Source organism: Neodiprion pinetum, chromosome 4 (assembly GCF_021155775.2).
Source record: "Neodiprion pinetum isolate iyNeoPine1 chromosome 4, iyNeoPine1.2, whole genome shotgun sequence".
In the NCBI taxonomy this organism is placed as follows: Eukaryota; Metazoa; Arthropoda; class Insecta; order Hymenoptera; family Diprionidae; genus Neodiprion; species Neodiprion pinetum.
The window spans coordinates 25,172,447-25,190,886 of NC_060235.2; the positions used below are offsets into that span (position 1 = coordinate 25,172,447).

Consider the following 18,440-nt stretch of genomic DNA (forward strand, 5'->3'; position numbering starts at 1 on the left):
AGGTATCCCAAGCTATGACTAAATGCTGTTTAGGTACTTTACGAACTTGGGCGAAGACTCAGCTTTTGTTTCAACTGCAGTTTCGCGAATAAAGGGATCGGATTCATTAAGCCCTGACACCATTCCGTATTTTCAGTTAAATTTTGAGAAATACTGCTGGTTTGTGACGTACACCTTTTATCGTTGCCACTGACGATTGTCGCATTTTCTGGCCTCATTATTTTCCGATAAATTAGGATTCCTCAGAAGTAAGACTTCAACAATTAGATTTTTTCTTGTTTGAACTACTCAAGGAAATATAGGAACATATGGGCAAATGGTTTTTCCAAAATCTAAACGTTTCTTGATTTGTATTTATACGTTTTCTTTATTTTGTGCAAAAATTGATATCGATCTGTAGAAGATTTCCAGCACCGTATGTTCAGAATTATGATTATACCTAAGACCACTAAAATTGTATTGATGTATTAATAAATATAATTCATGAGCATTAATTATCTAAATAATAAAGTAAACAAATTTCATAACATATGCTAGGTACATAAATGAATAACGTTATTGAACTATAAATTAAAAGTAAGAAAAAATCAATTACGTAAGTTTGGAAGAAAAAAATTGATTTTTCGTTTACTCCCGACGATTCGATTCATAAATTAAAATGTCGAAAACAATACCCTCGTACTTTAATGAAGTGGAAAAACAACATTACTTTATTTCAAGATCGGTCTAAACCCATCGAAATTCGGTTTATTTTGAGAATCATAAAAGTAGCGGTCGGCCTCGACGGTGTTCAGGAATTCGGGGAATCGTTCCCTGGGTGAAAACGAATTTGCAGAAGGACTCGGATACGCCTCGGCGTTCGGGTAGGGATTAAAAATCGCTGGTCTCTGAAAAGGCAGGGCAAACTTCTCCGGGTTATAATCGTCGAGGTATCTCTGCTGGGGGTTTTCGGTGATAAACAGCAGATGCTCCAAGTCCTGAGGCATGCCTCCGTAATAACCATAAAACGGCGACAATTCGGTACCGTTTCCTGCTGACGTCGTTGACAACGTGACGTTTGGTACCGTTGTGGTATTCGTTGGAACATCGGTTGTGGAAACCGTCGTCGACGTCGAAGTTGGAGTTGGAGTTGACGTTTTCCTAGTCAATGACAATTTCCCCAATTCTGGTCCATCGTTGATCACCGACTCGACGATGGGATCCGTATCCAGCTGTGAAATTTATTGAAACAATGTTTCATCGCACAGAAGTTCATACGCCGCACAATTGCACAAAGCTGGAAAACAAATACTTGCGGAAGTTGGTGTTTTAAATATCCGTTGGGTAACAGGAGTTGCTTGTTATTTTCGAGGAAAAAAATTTACACCACATGAACCGAAGAAACACATAAATCATTTTTGAACGGAATTATTCTACTTTAATACTTCCACATTTTGCTTATACTAACATTCAAATGTCGCCGTCAAAAACGGTTTATTTTGAAAAATTTCTTTGCTCGTATTATGACAGCTTCTTAAAGAGATTATTGCCATTGAATTGATTGAATCGATGAGTGACTAGGTTGAAAATTTAAATCGATTCATTTTGTGGCAGACTTATGATTCATACGACTTTAAATAAGTATTGACACTAAAAAATGGGGATAATCGACAAATTAAGATCTGTTTCAGAAACCCAACATTTTTAATAATTCAGTACACTATTTACAATATATTAGTACAGCTACAATTTTGGGTAATGGACAATACAACGTGATTTATGAATCTGTATTTCCTCCGTATGTTAAAGTTAAGTTATACTTACTGTGAAAACCAGATTCTAACGTCCAAACAAATTAGCAAATTGATGGACACGTAAGAATTTTTACAATAGCCCCCCGTCCATGAAGTGATGTAGAGTAATGGCTGCCAACGATATTTGAGGATGATTGTCGATCGATTTGGGTGAAGTGGTTACGCAATCATTCGGAAAATTGTCAGCAGGAATTCATTACTACTGGATACAAAAACCGCCACCTACTCTACTATCCGTCAGAAAATTGACCATCGTCTCCCAAACTAATCCGCAATACATTTAATCGGATAAAGTAAGATGGAATTCTAATCAATCGAACTAGCTAATGGACAGTAAATTAGTAAAATTAAAAAATCACTTCCACCTGATGTTACTTTGGATCTGGGCTACAGAAGACATGCAGTTTTGCACTGTTATAAAATTTTCACTGACCCCATTTTCACTATTTGCTTAGTTCTCAATTCTTTCAACGACGTCATAAAATATTGAATCAAAAACTGTTTGTTTTCTTTAAACTGTCTCTGAACAGCTGATAAGTGTTCCGAATTTGCACATTTTACGCAGTTGTAACGGAATGATGAAAGAGCGTATGAATATTCTCGCAAATGAATTTTCAAATGATACATAAAATAAAAACTCACTTCGTCCTTCACATCCGATGGAACAGCCCGTTTCAAGTCCACCTGAGTGGCCTGTGCTTCCGAAATTTCTTTCTCAGCGTCGTCCACAGCTTGTTCCTGAAGATCTGAAGCAGCATCATCTTCCTTTTCGGTTGTCACTTTGTCATTATCTAAAGTAGTATCAACGACCTGGAGTTCTACCGGGGCACTAAGGTTGGAAATCTGTTGAGGTACAGGCTTGGAAAGAGGCACCGATGTGACGATTCGGTCGGTAGGTGGCTTAGTCGGAATTCCGCTCAGGAAATTCGGAAAAAAGTTTGAACCGATGCCCGGGACGGGGTATGGAACGGGATAGAGATACGGAAAGTAAGATTGCGGCTCGTACAAGGTGGTGAAATATCCCGGAGTGAGATAATGCAGCGCAATCGCGCCGTTCAACAGCTTTGCGAATGTCAGAGATCCAAGAAACTTTGGCTTGCGACGCTTGGCGTCGTTTTTCGTTAGCCGATTCTTCCCTTTAGAAATCGTAACTCGATCTGCTTCTTTGACCTCTCTTTCACCGCTTAAATTAATTTCTCTTTGACTATCGAGAAGTGCAGAGACTTCGAGAGGATTCTGAATTACCGCGTTGTCGATCCTTTTCAAAAATGTTACATGCTTCGTGGGTTTCGTCAAGTTTTGTGTTTCCCTGCTGAAAACTTGACGTCGAATTGTCGAGCATTGCACTTCTGAAAAATGTGAAATATTACAAAATTTCATTCTAAAGAAGCAAGTTCATTTTTTGAAAAAGGCCTAGTAATCAAAAAGTATTTGTGCAAAACGGACGCTTTTGATCTGAAGATTACGAAATCCCGAAACCTATTTCTGCTGAAACTCATTTCATAAAACGAAGGTACTTTTTTCTATAATTATCATTATTGGAAACTTGGGAAACAACGCAACAATAACACAAAAGTTGTCGTAATAAAATCAAGATGTAAAATTCTAAAATAGAACACGTGATACGCACCATTTTCGCAAAGACTGAAGACGATTAACACGAAGATTGTGGCTGCGAACATCGCGACAGAATGACTCGCGGTTGATGAAAGTACGGAGACTTAACCAGTCATTCTACACTACATTTTCAATCATGCGGGCACCAGGCACCCTCATTTTTAGAGAAAGTATATGCGCATGAATTTCACGATAACCGTGAATATATACAATTATATCTTCAAGACAAAGGTTTGCTATTCGTGAATGAGGTTTACGAGTTTTTTAGTAATTGTTTCTATCGCCTGATTATTACTTTCCGATACAAAGAAAAGCTAATAGTGTCAGAAAATTATACGAGTACATGGGTATGTATCAGATCCTGAGTTATTTGAATTGTAGAACATGAAAATTTTCAAAACGAAAATTTCTGTAATTTAAATTCTAATCCAAGTCGTGTAGTCGTAGGTGATTAACCAACGTCGATAAACTGAAATCGATAAAAGTATATCACCATGCTGAAAACTTGCCTGACTTAAATCTCGACCTCTCTAAGTGAGTAAAACTATCTAACGATAAAATTCAACAGAGAGAAAAACCTGAGTTATAAAATATTTCTTTGTTCCGTATAAACAGAAATAACGGAATTCCAATAACATTTACGATACCCGAGTTATAGGTGAAAAAATAAATAGAATAACGGCTGGCGGATCGATTATACCTCTAGCTTTACACCCGATCTTTGATACGAAGCGCCGGCGGATGCTACCGGTGTTTATTCTAAGAGTTTGAGCATAGGGGCAAGACTCCCCACTTCAAGGTACCCTGCATTTTACGTTTACATCCTATCGGCTCGTCTCAGCCTCGTCCGTAGTACTGCTGCACGGAATATCTTATAGGTATGTCAAGCCAACGCCGCCCGCTCCGTTGCCTGAAGAAGTTCATAATCGAGCGCGAGCAGCTGTGCGCGCTTCACGCATGCGTGGTGCTGCCATCATCAGCTGATTCGTTTCGTAGATAATAACGAAGCTTGGCAGCGGGACGTGAAGACCGCCGAAGTATGCATAATATGAAGCTTTGATAGGTCGTATTTAAATAAAGAGAGAACAGCATTGCTCGTTATATTACGTATTCGAAGTTCTATGATGACCGAAAACAACGAAGAGACGAATCTTCCCGAAAACGAACTCGAATACGAGTTTTCAACACCGGATAAGCAAGAGGCGCGGGCTTTTCTGCGCGAACGATTCCTGCGGGTTATGACTGGAGTTATTGGTGAGTATTGTTCAAATTTTACAAATTCAAAAAAATATATTTTGGCGGAGAGTAATGGTTGCCACCGTTCGACTCGACGTTCACCTCGCAACTTTCACCCACGTGTTCTGATCGATGCACTTATGGATTCTTATGGATTCGCACCATTGAAAGCTTCTGTAGGTTTTCATACGCGTGCAGATAAATAAAAAATGTTTATCTTGGACTCCGAATTGTTACAAACATCGTGAATTGCACGCTTGCAGTGATACCGTAACTTTCATGGCTACGCGCAATGTGTGTTCCGAATTCCGATGTAAAATGACGCTGTCATTTGTTTTACCGTCTTTTGTTTTACATTTTTGGATGATTGGAAAATACAACGCGCGGAATATCAAATGTTCTGCAGATCACAATGTCAATAATTCAATCAGAAGTAACACCGTAGAACGTTGTTAAGCTTTCAGTCTCAAATTAACGTTTATATTCGTACGTGTTGGAAATACATGTTATAGCTAGGGAAAAAAATTATAACTACAATATTCGAACAATCTAGAGACAAGAAAATTTTATAATTGCATACATTTTCGGAGAAAACCTGTATCATGCCTTTAGTTTTTGAAAAGCTATTTTTGCCTAGAAAACTAATTGCCCTACTAAAATATATTTCGAATAAATGTTACTTGAATATTCTACACTAAAGAAAACAATTTATCAACGAAAACAGACGAGCTCTCTGGCTGAAATGCTGCTTGGCTATTTGCCATGCAACTTTCAGTATAGTCTACAGGCTACAAATCATACATGTAGTTATCTCTAATTCTGCAAAAGCTTTGAAAATTTAATAAGAACCTTTTAACAAAAAAGTAACACTTTGGTAAACTGAAATTTCGCCATTAAATTTTCTCAGCAAATATAAGTATTCGAAAATTTGTTTGTCACAGGTAAACACGCGACATTCCACATGTACGAAAATACAAAAGTCGACGCAGAATTTCGCGGATGCGATGTCGATTGCTTGGAGATATTTGCCAGGAACCTGGAAACTCCTTTGGGCAAAGTGCCTGAAGCTATTTTGAGAGCAACAGACGTCATTTGCATTGAAATTAATGGAATAACAACTCAATCATGAACAATATTCTCAAATAAATGCTGGAAACAAAAAAAGACCAAATAAGAGTTCTACTTATAGGAAAAAATAACTTAGTTACTAAGAAAGCTTGGATGTATAAATAAACAATTGCACATTAGAAATGTCGCATCACTGCAATTATATGCACCTGATAGATTATCCACCTTTAATGATAATCATGATACAGTATCTCCTTTACATTTGACGTTCATCAACATGATTTTTTGAACTTCAGAATCATTATTGATATAAGTAAAAAACAGTAAAAATTCTCAGGGGTGAGATTTCATTCAAACAATTTTTCGACACGGAACGTCATTTATACTAATATTCATGACTAGACGTTTTTCACACTGACTATCATAATAAAAAAAAAAAACGTAAGAAAATTCATTACTTTCCTCACATGCCTAATGATAAGATTCAGATTACAATTAAAGGCATTTAATTTGTAGCATAATTCGATTATTTTTATGATAATATTAAAATAACCAATGAATAGTAAATATATCAGTTTCTCGACGTTCAAAGACCGATTTTTAGAACAATGGCTGGTCAACATCTGAGATCGATTCACACTCGTATTTTTGACTACTTAAATTGATTGAAACAAAAGAATATTCCCGAAAAATCAGAGATATTAAAGGTGTTACCCTATTTATTTCTTTATTGCCAAAATTGGAAGTTCTTGCATGAATCCTAGTTTTGGCTACAAATTCAATAAATAAAAAATCAAAGTTTGACCACGAAGCGACTATTGAAATTATATAAACTGTTGTGGGTTTACATTCCAGTAATAATTGAGCAAGTATGTAAGTTGAATTAATGAAATACAGAAACATCAAAAAAAAAATCACTTTAGTGGGGTTTACTTCCCGTAAATAGTTTAATTGTTTATGGTAATTTCATTTTTCATGACCCTCACCCTCCTATGCACTCACGAGCCCACACACCATTTTCTGACTGCCAAATGGACTCCGCAGAGGAGCTCGCTGCATGGATGGGAAGTCAGAAGTAAATATAGCAATTGTAATAGTAAGTTACTTAATTTTATATTATGTAATTTAATTATTATTATCTTCACTTTCAAGATATTCAACTAGGATGAGGTAGTTTTTAATATATTTTTTAAGCGTCTTTGTAATGTGATATAATTTTATGATAGCAGTAACCTCTGATAATCACATAATGTTCACTCAATTGTGTAATTATTTAATAGTCAACAATAGAAACAACCTGTATTCCTATTATTGTATTGCCTTATTGAAATTTGAAAAAAAAATACACTTCTGACATAACATGACTGAATTCACTATAAATTAATTAATTCAAACTCGTAAATTGATGTTCGACATTTTCTGCCAAAAAAGTCTTCACTCTCACTATCAGTTTGTCGAACATTTAAACCCTTCTAACGGATCAGGAACACAATGGTGTTGCGAGAATCCTTCGAACATTTTGATAAAATTACGATAAAATTCATTGGTCTCCGTACTCTCTGCGGTCGAGTTGCTCAAAATATCATATTGATTTACATCACAGAAAATTTTGAAGTCAGCCAACTCGTTTCACATTTTTCGAGCATTTTGATAGATGTTTCAACAATATTTTTTCCGTCTAGTTAAAACAAACACTTTTAACGTAGTATTATTTCCAAATGAGTAATTCGGTTTCGGAAAAAACCTTAAGCGCATTTGAATTGCATATAACACAACAAATTTTGCATTATTTGTCAAATCCTTTTGCATAACACAATTATTTACGGATTGCCGATAAACGCATTTTTTTTTTTAATATGAGATTGTGAAAATCGAAATATACACTTAAGACATTAATCTTTCATCACATACTAGGAACGTCGCATCGTTAACATTGTGTTTATCTCAGAAATTATCCGTCTTAGGTGATCTATTATCTCCTTCAGGTGTCGGTTCTTCAGCACCACTTGCTATAATAAACGATATTAGTGATATTACCGAAAAAACATCCAAAAATAAAGTTTCATTCAAAGAATTTTTCAAAACAGAACCTTATGATTCCTAATTTCTGCGATTCCACTCATCGGTTAGGACTCTTGGCAGAGTGACTTTCATCCAATCTTAAAAATGATAATAGAAATTACACAAACCTCCATAATATCTTTGCTCTCTTCACAAGCCAAGCGATAAGATTCAGATGTTTTCTTTTCATCCGACTTCATGTCCCACTCTTCTTTCAATGGAATCAAACTCTCAATATGGGTGTACTCCATACCTGGTATCTGACAGTTTTCGTTGCATTTTTCATAGATCAACCGTAAACGTTTAAACAGCAATTTCAACATTCGTAATTGCTCTTGCACCTTTGATTTCTTATCATTAGAAATAGTTGCTCCCTGTGCTGTACCTGTAGATAAAACAATTAATAATCAAATAATAAATATATAATAACAGAATAGATGAAGTAAAAGTTTGCTTGAACAAGAAATATATGCAATAAGAATTACTTGATTATTTGAGTAGTAATTGGTTGGAAATTTTTTTACGAGGCTTTTCTATACAAAAACATGGTTATAGGTAATGAAGAGATGAAATTATTCTATCTTCCTGTACATCCACATTCCAAAAAGTATTTAATTGACTTAAAAAAAATGTAGTTTCGCTTACCATTAGGTGGCTGTATAACTTTCAGTGTCTGGAAAACTTCGAGAGTGCGACTGACAATGTCTTGCACAGTCTCCTGTCCAAACCTGCACAAACTAGCAGTATTAAATTCTTTGTTTTGCTGTTGTTGTTGAGCTGGGGGTTGTGTAGGTGGTACAGGAGTCTGGGGAGTAGTAGCTTGGCTCCCTCCACCCTGATTATTTTGTTGTGCAAGAGCAGCTTGCTGCTGCTGTTGTAACTGCAGCTGCTGCTGTTGCATCTGCTGCATTTGCTGTTGCATTGCAACTGACTGTTGCTGCTGTTGTTGAGCTAAAACTTGTGCGCTAGGTATGCCCATAGTGTTAGAATTAACACCCCCAACACCGACGCCGACTCCTACACCCACTCCAAACTGTTGTGGACTTACCATTCCTGAAATGAACAAAACAATCAGATTGATGAAACAGGACATCTTTTGAAACTTAGTTTAGGTACGATTAAGCAGAAGCTTTAGTTCACCAACCCATGAGAAAATTTCTGTATTGAAAATCCAAATGAGGAATTGTTAGAAATGCTTCCGCGATCATGGTAACAAGTATTCACTTTGATTCGAATTGTAGATGGATATGTATATTTTTTTAAATAAAACAATGTTTATGAAATGGTACTTTATCCATAATTAGAATATCATTTAATATACCTATGTCTGATTATACCTCAATATCTCTTTTGAAATTTTCAACACAAATTTGTTTTGGCTGATAATTAAAATCAAATGTGTTCATTCTGACTTATGAACATACAGCCTTTTCTTGTGAAGATTACTGTTTCTGGTGATTTTTTTCACATTGATAAATCAATTAGTTTGGTTTACTCACCTTGCTGTGCGCCCATAAGTCCAGGTACCATTTGTCCACTGCCAAATTGAGTCCGCATGGCAGCTTGTTGGGCAGATGGAAAGCCGGAAGGAAACGGGTGCTGTTGTCCAGCCATTTTTGGTTTTAGCGGTAACGAATGTATATGTTACCTGAGGGACAAACAAAAACAGAGCTTTGAGACATTACATTTTGAGCAAATATTCGCTACAAAGAAGACACAATTTCGAGGGAACTGTTGGAATGAAACTCTTTTGTGAATGGTTTGTTTTACTTGTACACGACAGGAAAAATTATAGAATACCCAACGATACAAATAGAACTTCAAGAAGCAATATTGTAACTGCTGAAAGTTCTGCATATGTTTCGAGGTTATGTATATTAATTATTCGCAGGAAGAAATTGTTGTTAAAGAAAAGAAACATTATATAATTACAGAAAAACGACATGCGATAAAATGAGCCATGTGATAACAAAAGTGATGAAGCGAATAAATAGATCAAAATAATTGTATCACTGGCCAACCTAAGATGAAAGTAACGCTTCGTGAAGCGGTCGCATTCTTTGAGTGTTGAAATTACCTGATTAGACGGGTTGTTTGTGTTGTTACTTCGTGATGTCTTTACACTGTACAGCCTAACATCACTTTGAAACTCCAGTGGCAAAGGACTCGTTTTTCACTTTTTTTTACAGATTCTGGAACCTCGCGTTCAACTTTGTAAACTGTGTTTAGATTTTTAAAATTTCCGACCGGAATCTGTCCTACCTTTGCCATCCGAAGGAGTACGGAGTTTTGTCTTATATCAGTGACTCTAGTCTCCATGCAACGACCATTCGAGTTCATAAACCGCCAGCACTGCCCCCTTGTTTTTAACCATGGAACGACAGCAGCGGTCGAAAGTCACGTGACCATCCGCTACGTCCCCCATCGAGCTTGGATACAAGAAGAGGTTGCGAACGTTTTGTTTACCACGACTTGTAGAAGACATATTTGGATTTTACCGATATTCATGTTTACATCCATGTACGGTGTACGGTTGTGGTGATGCTCAGACCTTGAAACATTGCTAAAATATTGTATTTCGAAGTTAATCAATCAAAAAATTCGGCGGGCCGCGAGTACCACTCAGCACGCGCAAGTGACGCAAATACGCAACACCAAGAAGCCGCAGGGCCGCGCATTGCGTTGTGTGTGTGTTTCTATACTGTTTTTAGTATCAGGTTTTTGATGAGGTGAAAAGAAGTGCTTGTACCGCAAAACGAAGATATGTTCTTCGTACATTAGCACGGTGTGACTGCTCGTGTTTACATTGAATGAATTATAAGAAGCTTGGATTCGTTCGGTAATATATTCACAACATGGTTAAGCTGCAAAGGAAATTTATTGCTGGCGACAAAGTGTTTGCGAAAGTTCGAGGTTACCCACCATGGCCAGCCAAAGTAAGTTTGTTTTTGAACTTAGCGTCTTACGTAATTATTGTTTTAACTAAATATATTCTACCCTCATTTCATTTCTCGCCATGCCAATGTGTCTGATATTAAACCGCGTCGACATCACGCTAATCGTCAAGCCTCAATGCGCGTCCGAATTCCAGTGTTGAAATACACAACTACAATTACATACAACTTTATTAATCACCTGCACTATCAACATTTTATACCTATCAGGTGTACAAAAAGACCGCCATTATTTTCTTCAACATAGGTTAGCTGATGTCGCACGGAGTCAGCATATTACTACCATCTTAAGAGCGCAACTTATTCCCTTGGAAAAGTTATGTACTTTATTACCACGGTAACACACATGCACATCATCAGTCCTTGTGGAGGTGGAACGATTTAACCAGCCGCCATATTTCCAACATTCGTAACAATGATGTCAACTATCTTTAGTCTAATCAAAAAAACTCATTCGAATTAGTGCCTGTACCTTACATCTGTTACCAATCGAGCATACGTCTTTCAGACTGATACCATATGTCATTTTTTGTTTATGTCCGATTCTCCCTTGTTATGATTCAGTATTAAGCATTTCACTTCCTTCATGCTATGCTCCCTATCAATTTCAGCACCGAATCAAGGTGAAGTTACTGTTACTATGGTATTGCTGGGACCGAAAATACTTACTTTATGAAAATTGTGACTGAAGGAATATTATTTGCGCTTCTGTGACTGGCTTATTATTAAAAATCATATTTCCATTAGCTTCAATCTAATATAATAGTCTTCTTAAGTTCAGAATTTATTGGACGCATGCTAATATTCTATTGCTCATGTTTCGCAGCAAAAAATTAATTGCACAACGGCTTGTTTGAATAATCTAACACATCTGTAGTGTGTTTAGATGTTATCTCTGCCTACTAGCTTCAGCTGTATTTGAAATACCGCTTTGGAGCTGTCTTATGCCAAATTACATTTTTTTGTAATTCTCATTTACCAAGTCCAAGGTTTTGCATTAATTGGACAATTTGTATCTTATGACAACAGCATTAACTTAAATTGCATTTGATTAGAGACTCAGTCATCTTATAAATTTTCATTTCGAATTAATTATATTTCTAAACATCGTCTTACAACAATAGTAAAACCAAATTACTAGTAAGCATTTTTTAAGATGTTCAAGCATATTTAGTTTCAAACTGCGAAAGCGACTTTGTCTCCACAATCAATATTTTTAACTAAGGTGATACACTTGTGCAAATATTTACATCTCATTTTTAGGTTTGAACTGTTACTGTAATATTAAAATCATATCAACTTGGCAAATTGTAATGGAATTCAATGTTCGCTTTCCAGTAATGGATGATTCATACCTCAACGCTATTCTAGTTACTGATCTAATGATGTTATTTTTTATTCTCATAGGTCGAAAGTGTCACTGATGCCAATACAAAGAATGCAAAGTATAATGTTTACTTTTATGGAACAGGTGAAACGTAAGTGTTGTTGTTAAATTTTATATATACCAAAAATGCTGTATTTTATTCTAGAAATGAATCAATCAAAGAAATCACAAATTTTTATCTGATTGATTGATTTTCAAATTATTCCTACAAAGCCTTGATTATCGTAAACAATACAATCTCTTTAATCATGACAGAGCTGTGTGCAAAGTTGAGGAATTGTTCGCCTATGCGGACAACAAGGCCAAATTTGGCAAGCCTCTGAAACGGAAGTTCTTTCACGAGGGTTTGCAGGAACTTGAAGATGAACTTGAAAGTGATGGAAATACTCACATCGATAAAGGCCCTGAACCTAAAGGTAGAATTTTTTTCACACAATACCGTCAGTCACATATGTATCAATGTGTGTAAAAATTGTAAATGAACAATGTGTTGTAAATAAAGCCATTATTACTTTGAAATTCTAGCCGAATTAAAAGTTTTTTTGAAAATGGACCGTGTGCATGTGTGTTGATCATCTTTTCTTTCAGACAAGCAGACAACCGACTCATTAGAAGATGGTAATTCTACAGAACAGTTGTTAACAGTGAGTGCATCTGATAATGCACCGGATAGTGATGCAGAGGGTGGTGCCTTAGTAATCGATGAGGGTGAAAAAAAAAAGACTGTTAAACGGAAAGCATCGTCAACCCCAGCTGCGTCTAACACAAATTCATCTACACCTTCCAGTAATCAAGTAAGATATTTCAATCCTAATTATTAAGATAACTTGTGCAGGTAGTTCGTGCCAAGTACTATGTACAATATTATTTTCATATAGAACTATGCTTGAGTGTATGTTGTTTTTTCTACTAAGTAGTAATACTTCTTAATAGATTATCAATTAGGGAGAATCCGTAAATTTGTGCACATAATATTGAGAAATACGATGTTGCAATATGGATCCCAAGAATAAATCAGGAACTGCCGATGTATTTTTTTCAAGCATGAAAGATACATGCGATAATTCCGTACATTAGAGAAAATCCATATTTTATAAGATAATAGAAATGCGAGGGATAAAAACTCCATGCAAAGCTCATTTGCTGTTATTTTTTCGTGTTGATAAGTATGCAAAGACAAAATTACTGTTTACTCCATGTATGCTATAAATAGCTATTGATATCAAACAGGCCACGCCAGAAGTGAAAAAAAAACGTGGTGGACGTACCAAGGCTACGTCTCTTATTGCTGGGGAAACACCTAATAAGCATGAAAGCTTGCTTGTCGGTCAAGATGACGATATGCCTAGCAAAGAAGTTGTCAGTCGCAGTGGTAGGAAAATTAAGCCCAAACGTTTTGCCGATTTCTCCAGTTCCGACAAGGATACTGAAAAATATGGTAATTGTCTCACATTTTTTTACTCTTATAAAAGTGCTTCTTTCTATTCCTGCGTTATTTATTTATCGTTAATTCCATCAAATTTGAAATAGATAAAATTTTTCTATTCATTTCAGATAATTCCGCAAGTCCTAGAGTATTGGGAAAAGGTAAACTTGAGGATACTAGTGTCAAAGAAGTATCTCCACCTAGAGACTCTAATAAAGCTAATAAAATCAGTGCAGCAGAAAGTTAGTATAAAAAGTTATTTTCGTTATATTGGCCAGTTCTTTAATGACCCCTATTAATGCAATTTAGTGATACCAAAAAAAAAAAAAAAATTTGCATCTATGAGATTTATCTAAACTACTTTCTGCAGAGAAAATTGATGAAACGAATGAAATGGAAACTGATGGCGAGTCCTTTTCCACAACCAAGTCTGCAGATACACAGGGTCGCTTTTTGTTGGCTCGCACTTTTGCCGGGGAATATGTTGGCATTAAACTAGATGTGGACAGGCCCAAATCCTTTGAAAATGAAAATGCACGAACACAATGGGATTGGGAGACTGCGACAAGTGCAATGAAATTAAAAGCACAACTGGAGAGCGGTGCAATTTTACCAGAGCAAGTAAAGAACTCCTTGGATTTTAATGTACATGCTTCTGGTGATGATACAAAAACGTCCAAAGACAACGTTTTACATCACAAAAAATACAAACTAAGGTAAGAGACTTTTCAGTTTTTGAAAGTAGTCAATTTCACTAAGTTATATTCTTATGCCTTGAGCCTCATGAGTAACGTAAAATTGGTACAGAAATTTGATTAACATGATCCAGTAAATTGAGATCACTTCGAGAATTTTCTAGACGAGCATTTATCAGTTATAAAAAAATGGATGATATTTTATGGTAACATATTTTTGATAGGTGGCTGCGCATAGAGTCACAGCTATTGCAATTGGATGCACAAATCAAGTCAAACCTTGCCTTGGACAAAGCAGATGCTGACAAATGTTTACACGCTATGGATGACATGCTTGCACTCCCAATTGATCCCCTTATGCTTAAAAAACACCCGCATATTGTTGAGACTGTCAGAAGGGTAAGATTCATCATTTACCATAGGTAAAAATAAAAATTTATATCTGGAAAATATATTTAAATCTCATCTTTTCATATATTTCTGTATTTCAGTTGCGGAGATATATTGGAAACCTAGCTGAGTGGAAATTGACCGAGGAAGAAGCAGTAAGCATTTCAATATTTTTCATAAAATACAATGGACATGCTGTCTAAAAAATCATATCAAATAATGAAATAATGATGGAATAAAAGTTTGATAACAGTGAATGAAGTCTTCCAGGTTTAATTTCACGAAACTAATTTATTCTCTTATCTAATTTTGTTTGTAAACAAATTCTCTACGAATTTCACGATTAGGATTTTTCGTTTTTCTAGCTTGATGGTCTAGTACTACTGCGTCACTTATCTACTTCGAATTCACTGTATCTTGACTTGAAACAATGTTTTATCGAAGGTTCTCGAGAATTTTCCCAAACGAAAATGCTTTGATTTGCATTCATATTTGGCTCTTTCCTCAATTGAATAAAGCTCGTACAAAACTCTACTTTTCGTGTAAAATTGAGAATGTAAAATATTTTTTTCATTTCAGGCTGTTTTCAAACAAAAAGCGGAACAGATTAAGCAAAAGGCTGAACATATATATAACAAATTTAAGGTTAGCGCAACATCATTTTATCTGCACGTAGCACAAAAATAAAGCTACATTTCCTGTGCGTCAGCGGCGCAGTAACCTGTTTTGAAGCAAATACTTTATTACTACATGCGTACGTTTTCTCCACAGGCTATGTTTACCATATCAGGAGGGCAAACGTTTTGGCAATCATTTTCTGATCAGGTCATTCATTTCAAAGAATTGACAAAAGATATGCCTGAGGAAACAATGTTTTCCCTCATGGCTGACCCCTCACATCCTGGTGAGTGATACATTACTTGTACACATGTATTCAGTTCAATAGTTTTATGTTTCATTCAAACTTTACAGCTAAACTTGAAATAAGTTCCCATTCAGTATCTAGATCTAGAAAAAACCCAACTGTTTTCTACAATCAAAGCTTTATAAATGGAGCACCAATTAAAGGTGCTGTTGGAAGCAAGGCGTAATTTTATGTTTATTCAAAAATTGCTGTAGGACATTCATTGTAATTTACTCTCGTTTTATGATTTGTAAGAAAATATACACACTGTGGTTGTCAACTGTTTTTCTGATCTGTTAAGAATACTGTTTGTTCTTCAAACTTTACTTTGTATTTATTTGTGATTACGTTCAGATGTGCTGTTCATTTTCCAGTTACAGAAAGAGCCTTTCCTCTAGACTCTTTACGAGATGGTGCCAGTGATCAAACAGAAAGTATAAATGAAACTGGTCTAGGTGAGGAAGCAGGAGGTTCAGAACCTTAGACAAGTCTTATCTCTATGGAGTATGAAACCAAATCACATCAGATACGGTATGCACAGACTTCATGTTGCTTATCATATTTTTACCCATCAGAGGCGAAGAAACATTTCAAATAACCAAATTTTGTTGCACTTTTATGATTTTTTTTTTACCGTCGAAGCACATCATGTAAAAATGTGTATTAGTAAAAATTGAAGCACGAAATTCGTTATTTCATTTCCTACAGCATTATATGTTTTTACTAATATGATTTTGTGCTTTTGCATTGTTGCTTTAGCAGGTCATTCAAGTATTACACAATGTTAAATACGATATTCCTCGGCTTTGTAACAGGTTTATGAGAAGCAACATGTGATTTAAGTAAAGTTGACTGGTTGTGCTACACATGGATGAACCAGGAAGACAATGCCTTTCATTATAATATCGTTAGATTATTCTATTAAAATTTCTCTTTTCTCAATTCATCTCTTTCCTTTCCCTGATATATTGAAGATTCTTTATTGAAGTTCGTACAACTTTGGACGCTGCCAAAGAAAATACTTTTTTGTAACGCATACATGTATACACAGTTGTCATTTCTCAGTTCTCAACAACAATATCTATTGTCAACTCTTTTAATTCAATTTGTTACACAATTATTAGGAATTAAAGTAAATAAGATTGTAAGTTTGTAAATATAAAATTACGTGCTTGACTGTGAGTAGTGGTCACGTACGTTTGTATTCTATGAACAGTTGACATGCGATAAACTTAATCGAACTATGCAAACAGAGTATTTTTATGGCATATGTAATTCGTTTATTGCACTAGTTGATTCTCGTGTTCAGAAATCAAAACCTTACTTAATTTAACCCTTTAAGCCAGCGGTTTCTTATTCTAAAAGCACTGTTAGTATTTATTCTTCGCGTTTTGCCATTCACACCTCAATACATGAAATATTTCACAGGTTCAGTTATCTGATGTATTATTGAATCGACTTATAAATACACTTCTATCTAAATAATAATAGCAACCAAGTATAAAAAATTTGCAGAAATTAATTAGGTTTTTTGTAACAACAAACGTTCTCTAGATATGTATGGTATTGATATCGAATTTTTTTATCATTCTGGGCTGTTAATCATGTTCTCTTACGCTTTTGTGTCATAAGTGTGTTATTTCATGACGCGAATACTCCAAGTTCACAAGTTTAATGCAAACATAAATTCATGGTCATTTTGTGAAAGTTACATTTTTGATTTGCATTATTTTTGTCAAGCAGCTAGAAGTTAGATTACTAACTTCAAACAATGCAGTACATATCTCATGATCATGTTTCCTAATTAATTACATTTTACTTCATTATTAGCAGAATTGAATGCGTTTTTTTGGTAAAGATGCCATGCTTACTGTATCTCCTCATTGAATATTCCTTATTGACAAGATACTTTAGTTTGTAAAGAAATACAAGGAAGAAAGAGTCGATAGTAACATGGTATAACGGTTTCTTCAATTGTTCTTAATGAACTGTATAGCCTGAATAATTACATATCAGGCAACGGTACTTTGACCAAACGAAATAAAATATCCCAAATCTGATTGTTGTCCCGCAAACTTCACGATTTACTATTTATCTGTCAGAGTTTTCGTTGAAGTGTTATGACATTACTCGAATGGGTATTGACACTAACATGTATATCTTTAAAATAAGCACAACAATAACGAAATATGAGGATGCACTTATTGCCACCTAGTTTTTGACAAAGATTAAAAAAAAAAAATTGGATCGTCAAAGGATATATCTAACAAGCCTTTAGAGCACATTGACAATATGTATACATTATTACATCGCTCTTTATTCATCCCTGTGAGAATGTTCTTCATTTAATAACGTTACAATTTAGTTAGTTATATCTTTGAGTATGGTAGACATAGTTTAACGTTTGCAGTAATGTAAGGGAAAAAAATTGATAATTTTACAGCGAAGGTTGAAGTAAGGAGACCATTTCAAATATCTCATTTTGAAGTGCTTATTTCAATTGTAATCATATTTTGAATAAAAAATGTTTAAAATAACATTCTATTGGCTTTTAATTGAACATGTACTCTTTACACATTCCACTCCCAAATATTATACCTGTAAATGTATGTGCATACGCTGAAAAACATCTCAAGTTATTGCTTGTTTAAAATTTTCGGTGCTAAATTAGACTGATTTTAATGGCAACCGATGGTGCTGAATTTGGATTGTTGCTGTACAATAAATCCAAGACAAAAAAATCCACAGCGGTCATAAGAAAAACAATGCTTTCGGAACGTAAACAACCCCTCTGCCCCAACCTACATGAGTGACAAATATAGAGCGGGAATGTCTTTTAACTCTACCCTGAAGAGCCTACCACTCTAGAGCAAGCGAGAGCAATTTAGCCTTTGCTGGGGAACGATTGC

General features: G+C 35.3%; 3 protein-coding genes across 5 annotated transcripts; 1 reads left to right on the forward strand and 2 right to left on the reverse strand.

The window, feature by feature from the left end:
• Positions 1 to 353: 353 nt before the first annotated feature.
• LOC124218046 (uncharacterized) lies at positions 354 to 5,090 on the reverse strand. The gene is made up of 4 exons (XM_046624396.2): positions 4,111 to 5,090; positions 3,424 to 3,532; positions 2,436 to 3,142; positions 354 to 1,211 (listed from the first exon to the last, which is right to left on the reverse strand). The coding sequence occupies exons 2-4, from the start codon at positions 3,473 to 3,475 to the stop codon at positions 711 to 713; spliced, it is 1,260 nt and encodes a 419-aa protein (XP_046480352.1). The 5' UTR covers positions 3,476 to 3,532; positions 4,111 to 5,090; the 3' UTR covers positions 354 to 710.
• Positions 5,091 to 5,196: 106 nt separating this feature from the next.
• On the reverse strand, positions 5,197 to 10,287 carry LOC124218047 (Mediator complex subunit 30). Its single transcript, XM_046624397.2, has 5 exons — positions 9,853 to 10,287; positions 9,275 to 9,423; positions 8,421 to 8,828; positions 7,904 to 8,160; positions 5,197 to 7,723 (listed from the first exon to the last, which is right to left on the reverse strand). The coding sequence occupies exons 2-5, from the start codon at positions 9,387 to 9,389 to the stop codon at positions 7,625 to 7,627; spliced, it is 879 nt and encodes a 292-aa protein (XP_046480353.1). The 5' UTR covers positions 9,390 to 9,423; positions 9,853 to 10,287; the 3' UTR covers positions 5,197 to 7,624.
• Positions 10,183 to 18,068, forward strand: Jasper (JIL-1 anchoring and stabilizing protein). Of its 3 annotated transcripts, none has more exons than XM_046624395.2 (13): positions 10,183 to 10,711; positions 12,137 to 12,207; positions 12,372 to 12,532; positions 12,705 to 12,910; positions 13,347 to 13,554; positions 13,671 to 13,784; positions 13,913 to 14,258; positions 14,462 to 14,636; positions 14,729 to 14,782; positions 15,207 to 15,272; positions 15,399 to 15,531; positions 15,906 to 16,062; positions 16,294 to 18,068. In XM_046624395.2, exons 1-12 carry the CDS (start codon positions 10,631 to 10,633, stop codon positions 16,013 to 16,015), a joined length of 1,725 nt encoding a protein of 574 aa, XP_046480351.1. In that variant the 5' UTR covers positions 10,183 to 10,630; the 3' UTR covers positions 16,016 to 16,062; positions 16,294 to 18,068. The 3 variants fall into 3 exon arrangements, with proteins under 3 accessions (XP_046480351.1, XP_046480350.1, XP_046480348.1); XM_046624394.2 differs by having other exon boundaries at positions 16,347 to 18,068; XM_046624392.2 differs by having other exon boundaries at positions 15,906 to 18,068.
• Positions 18,069 to 18,440: the final 372 nt, after the last annotated feature.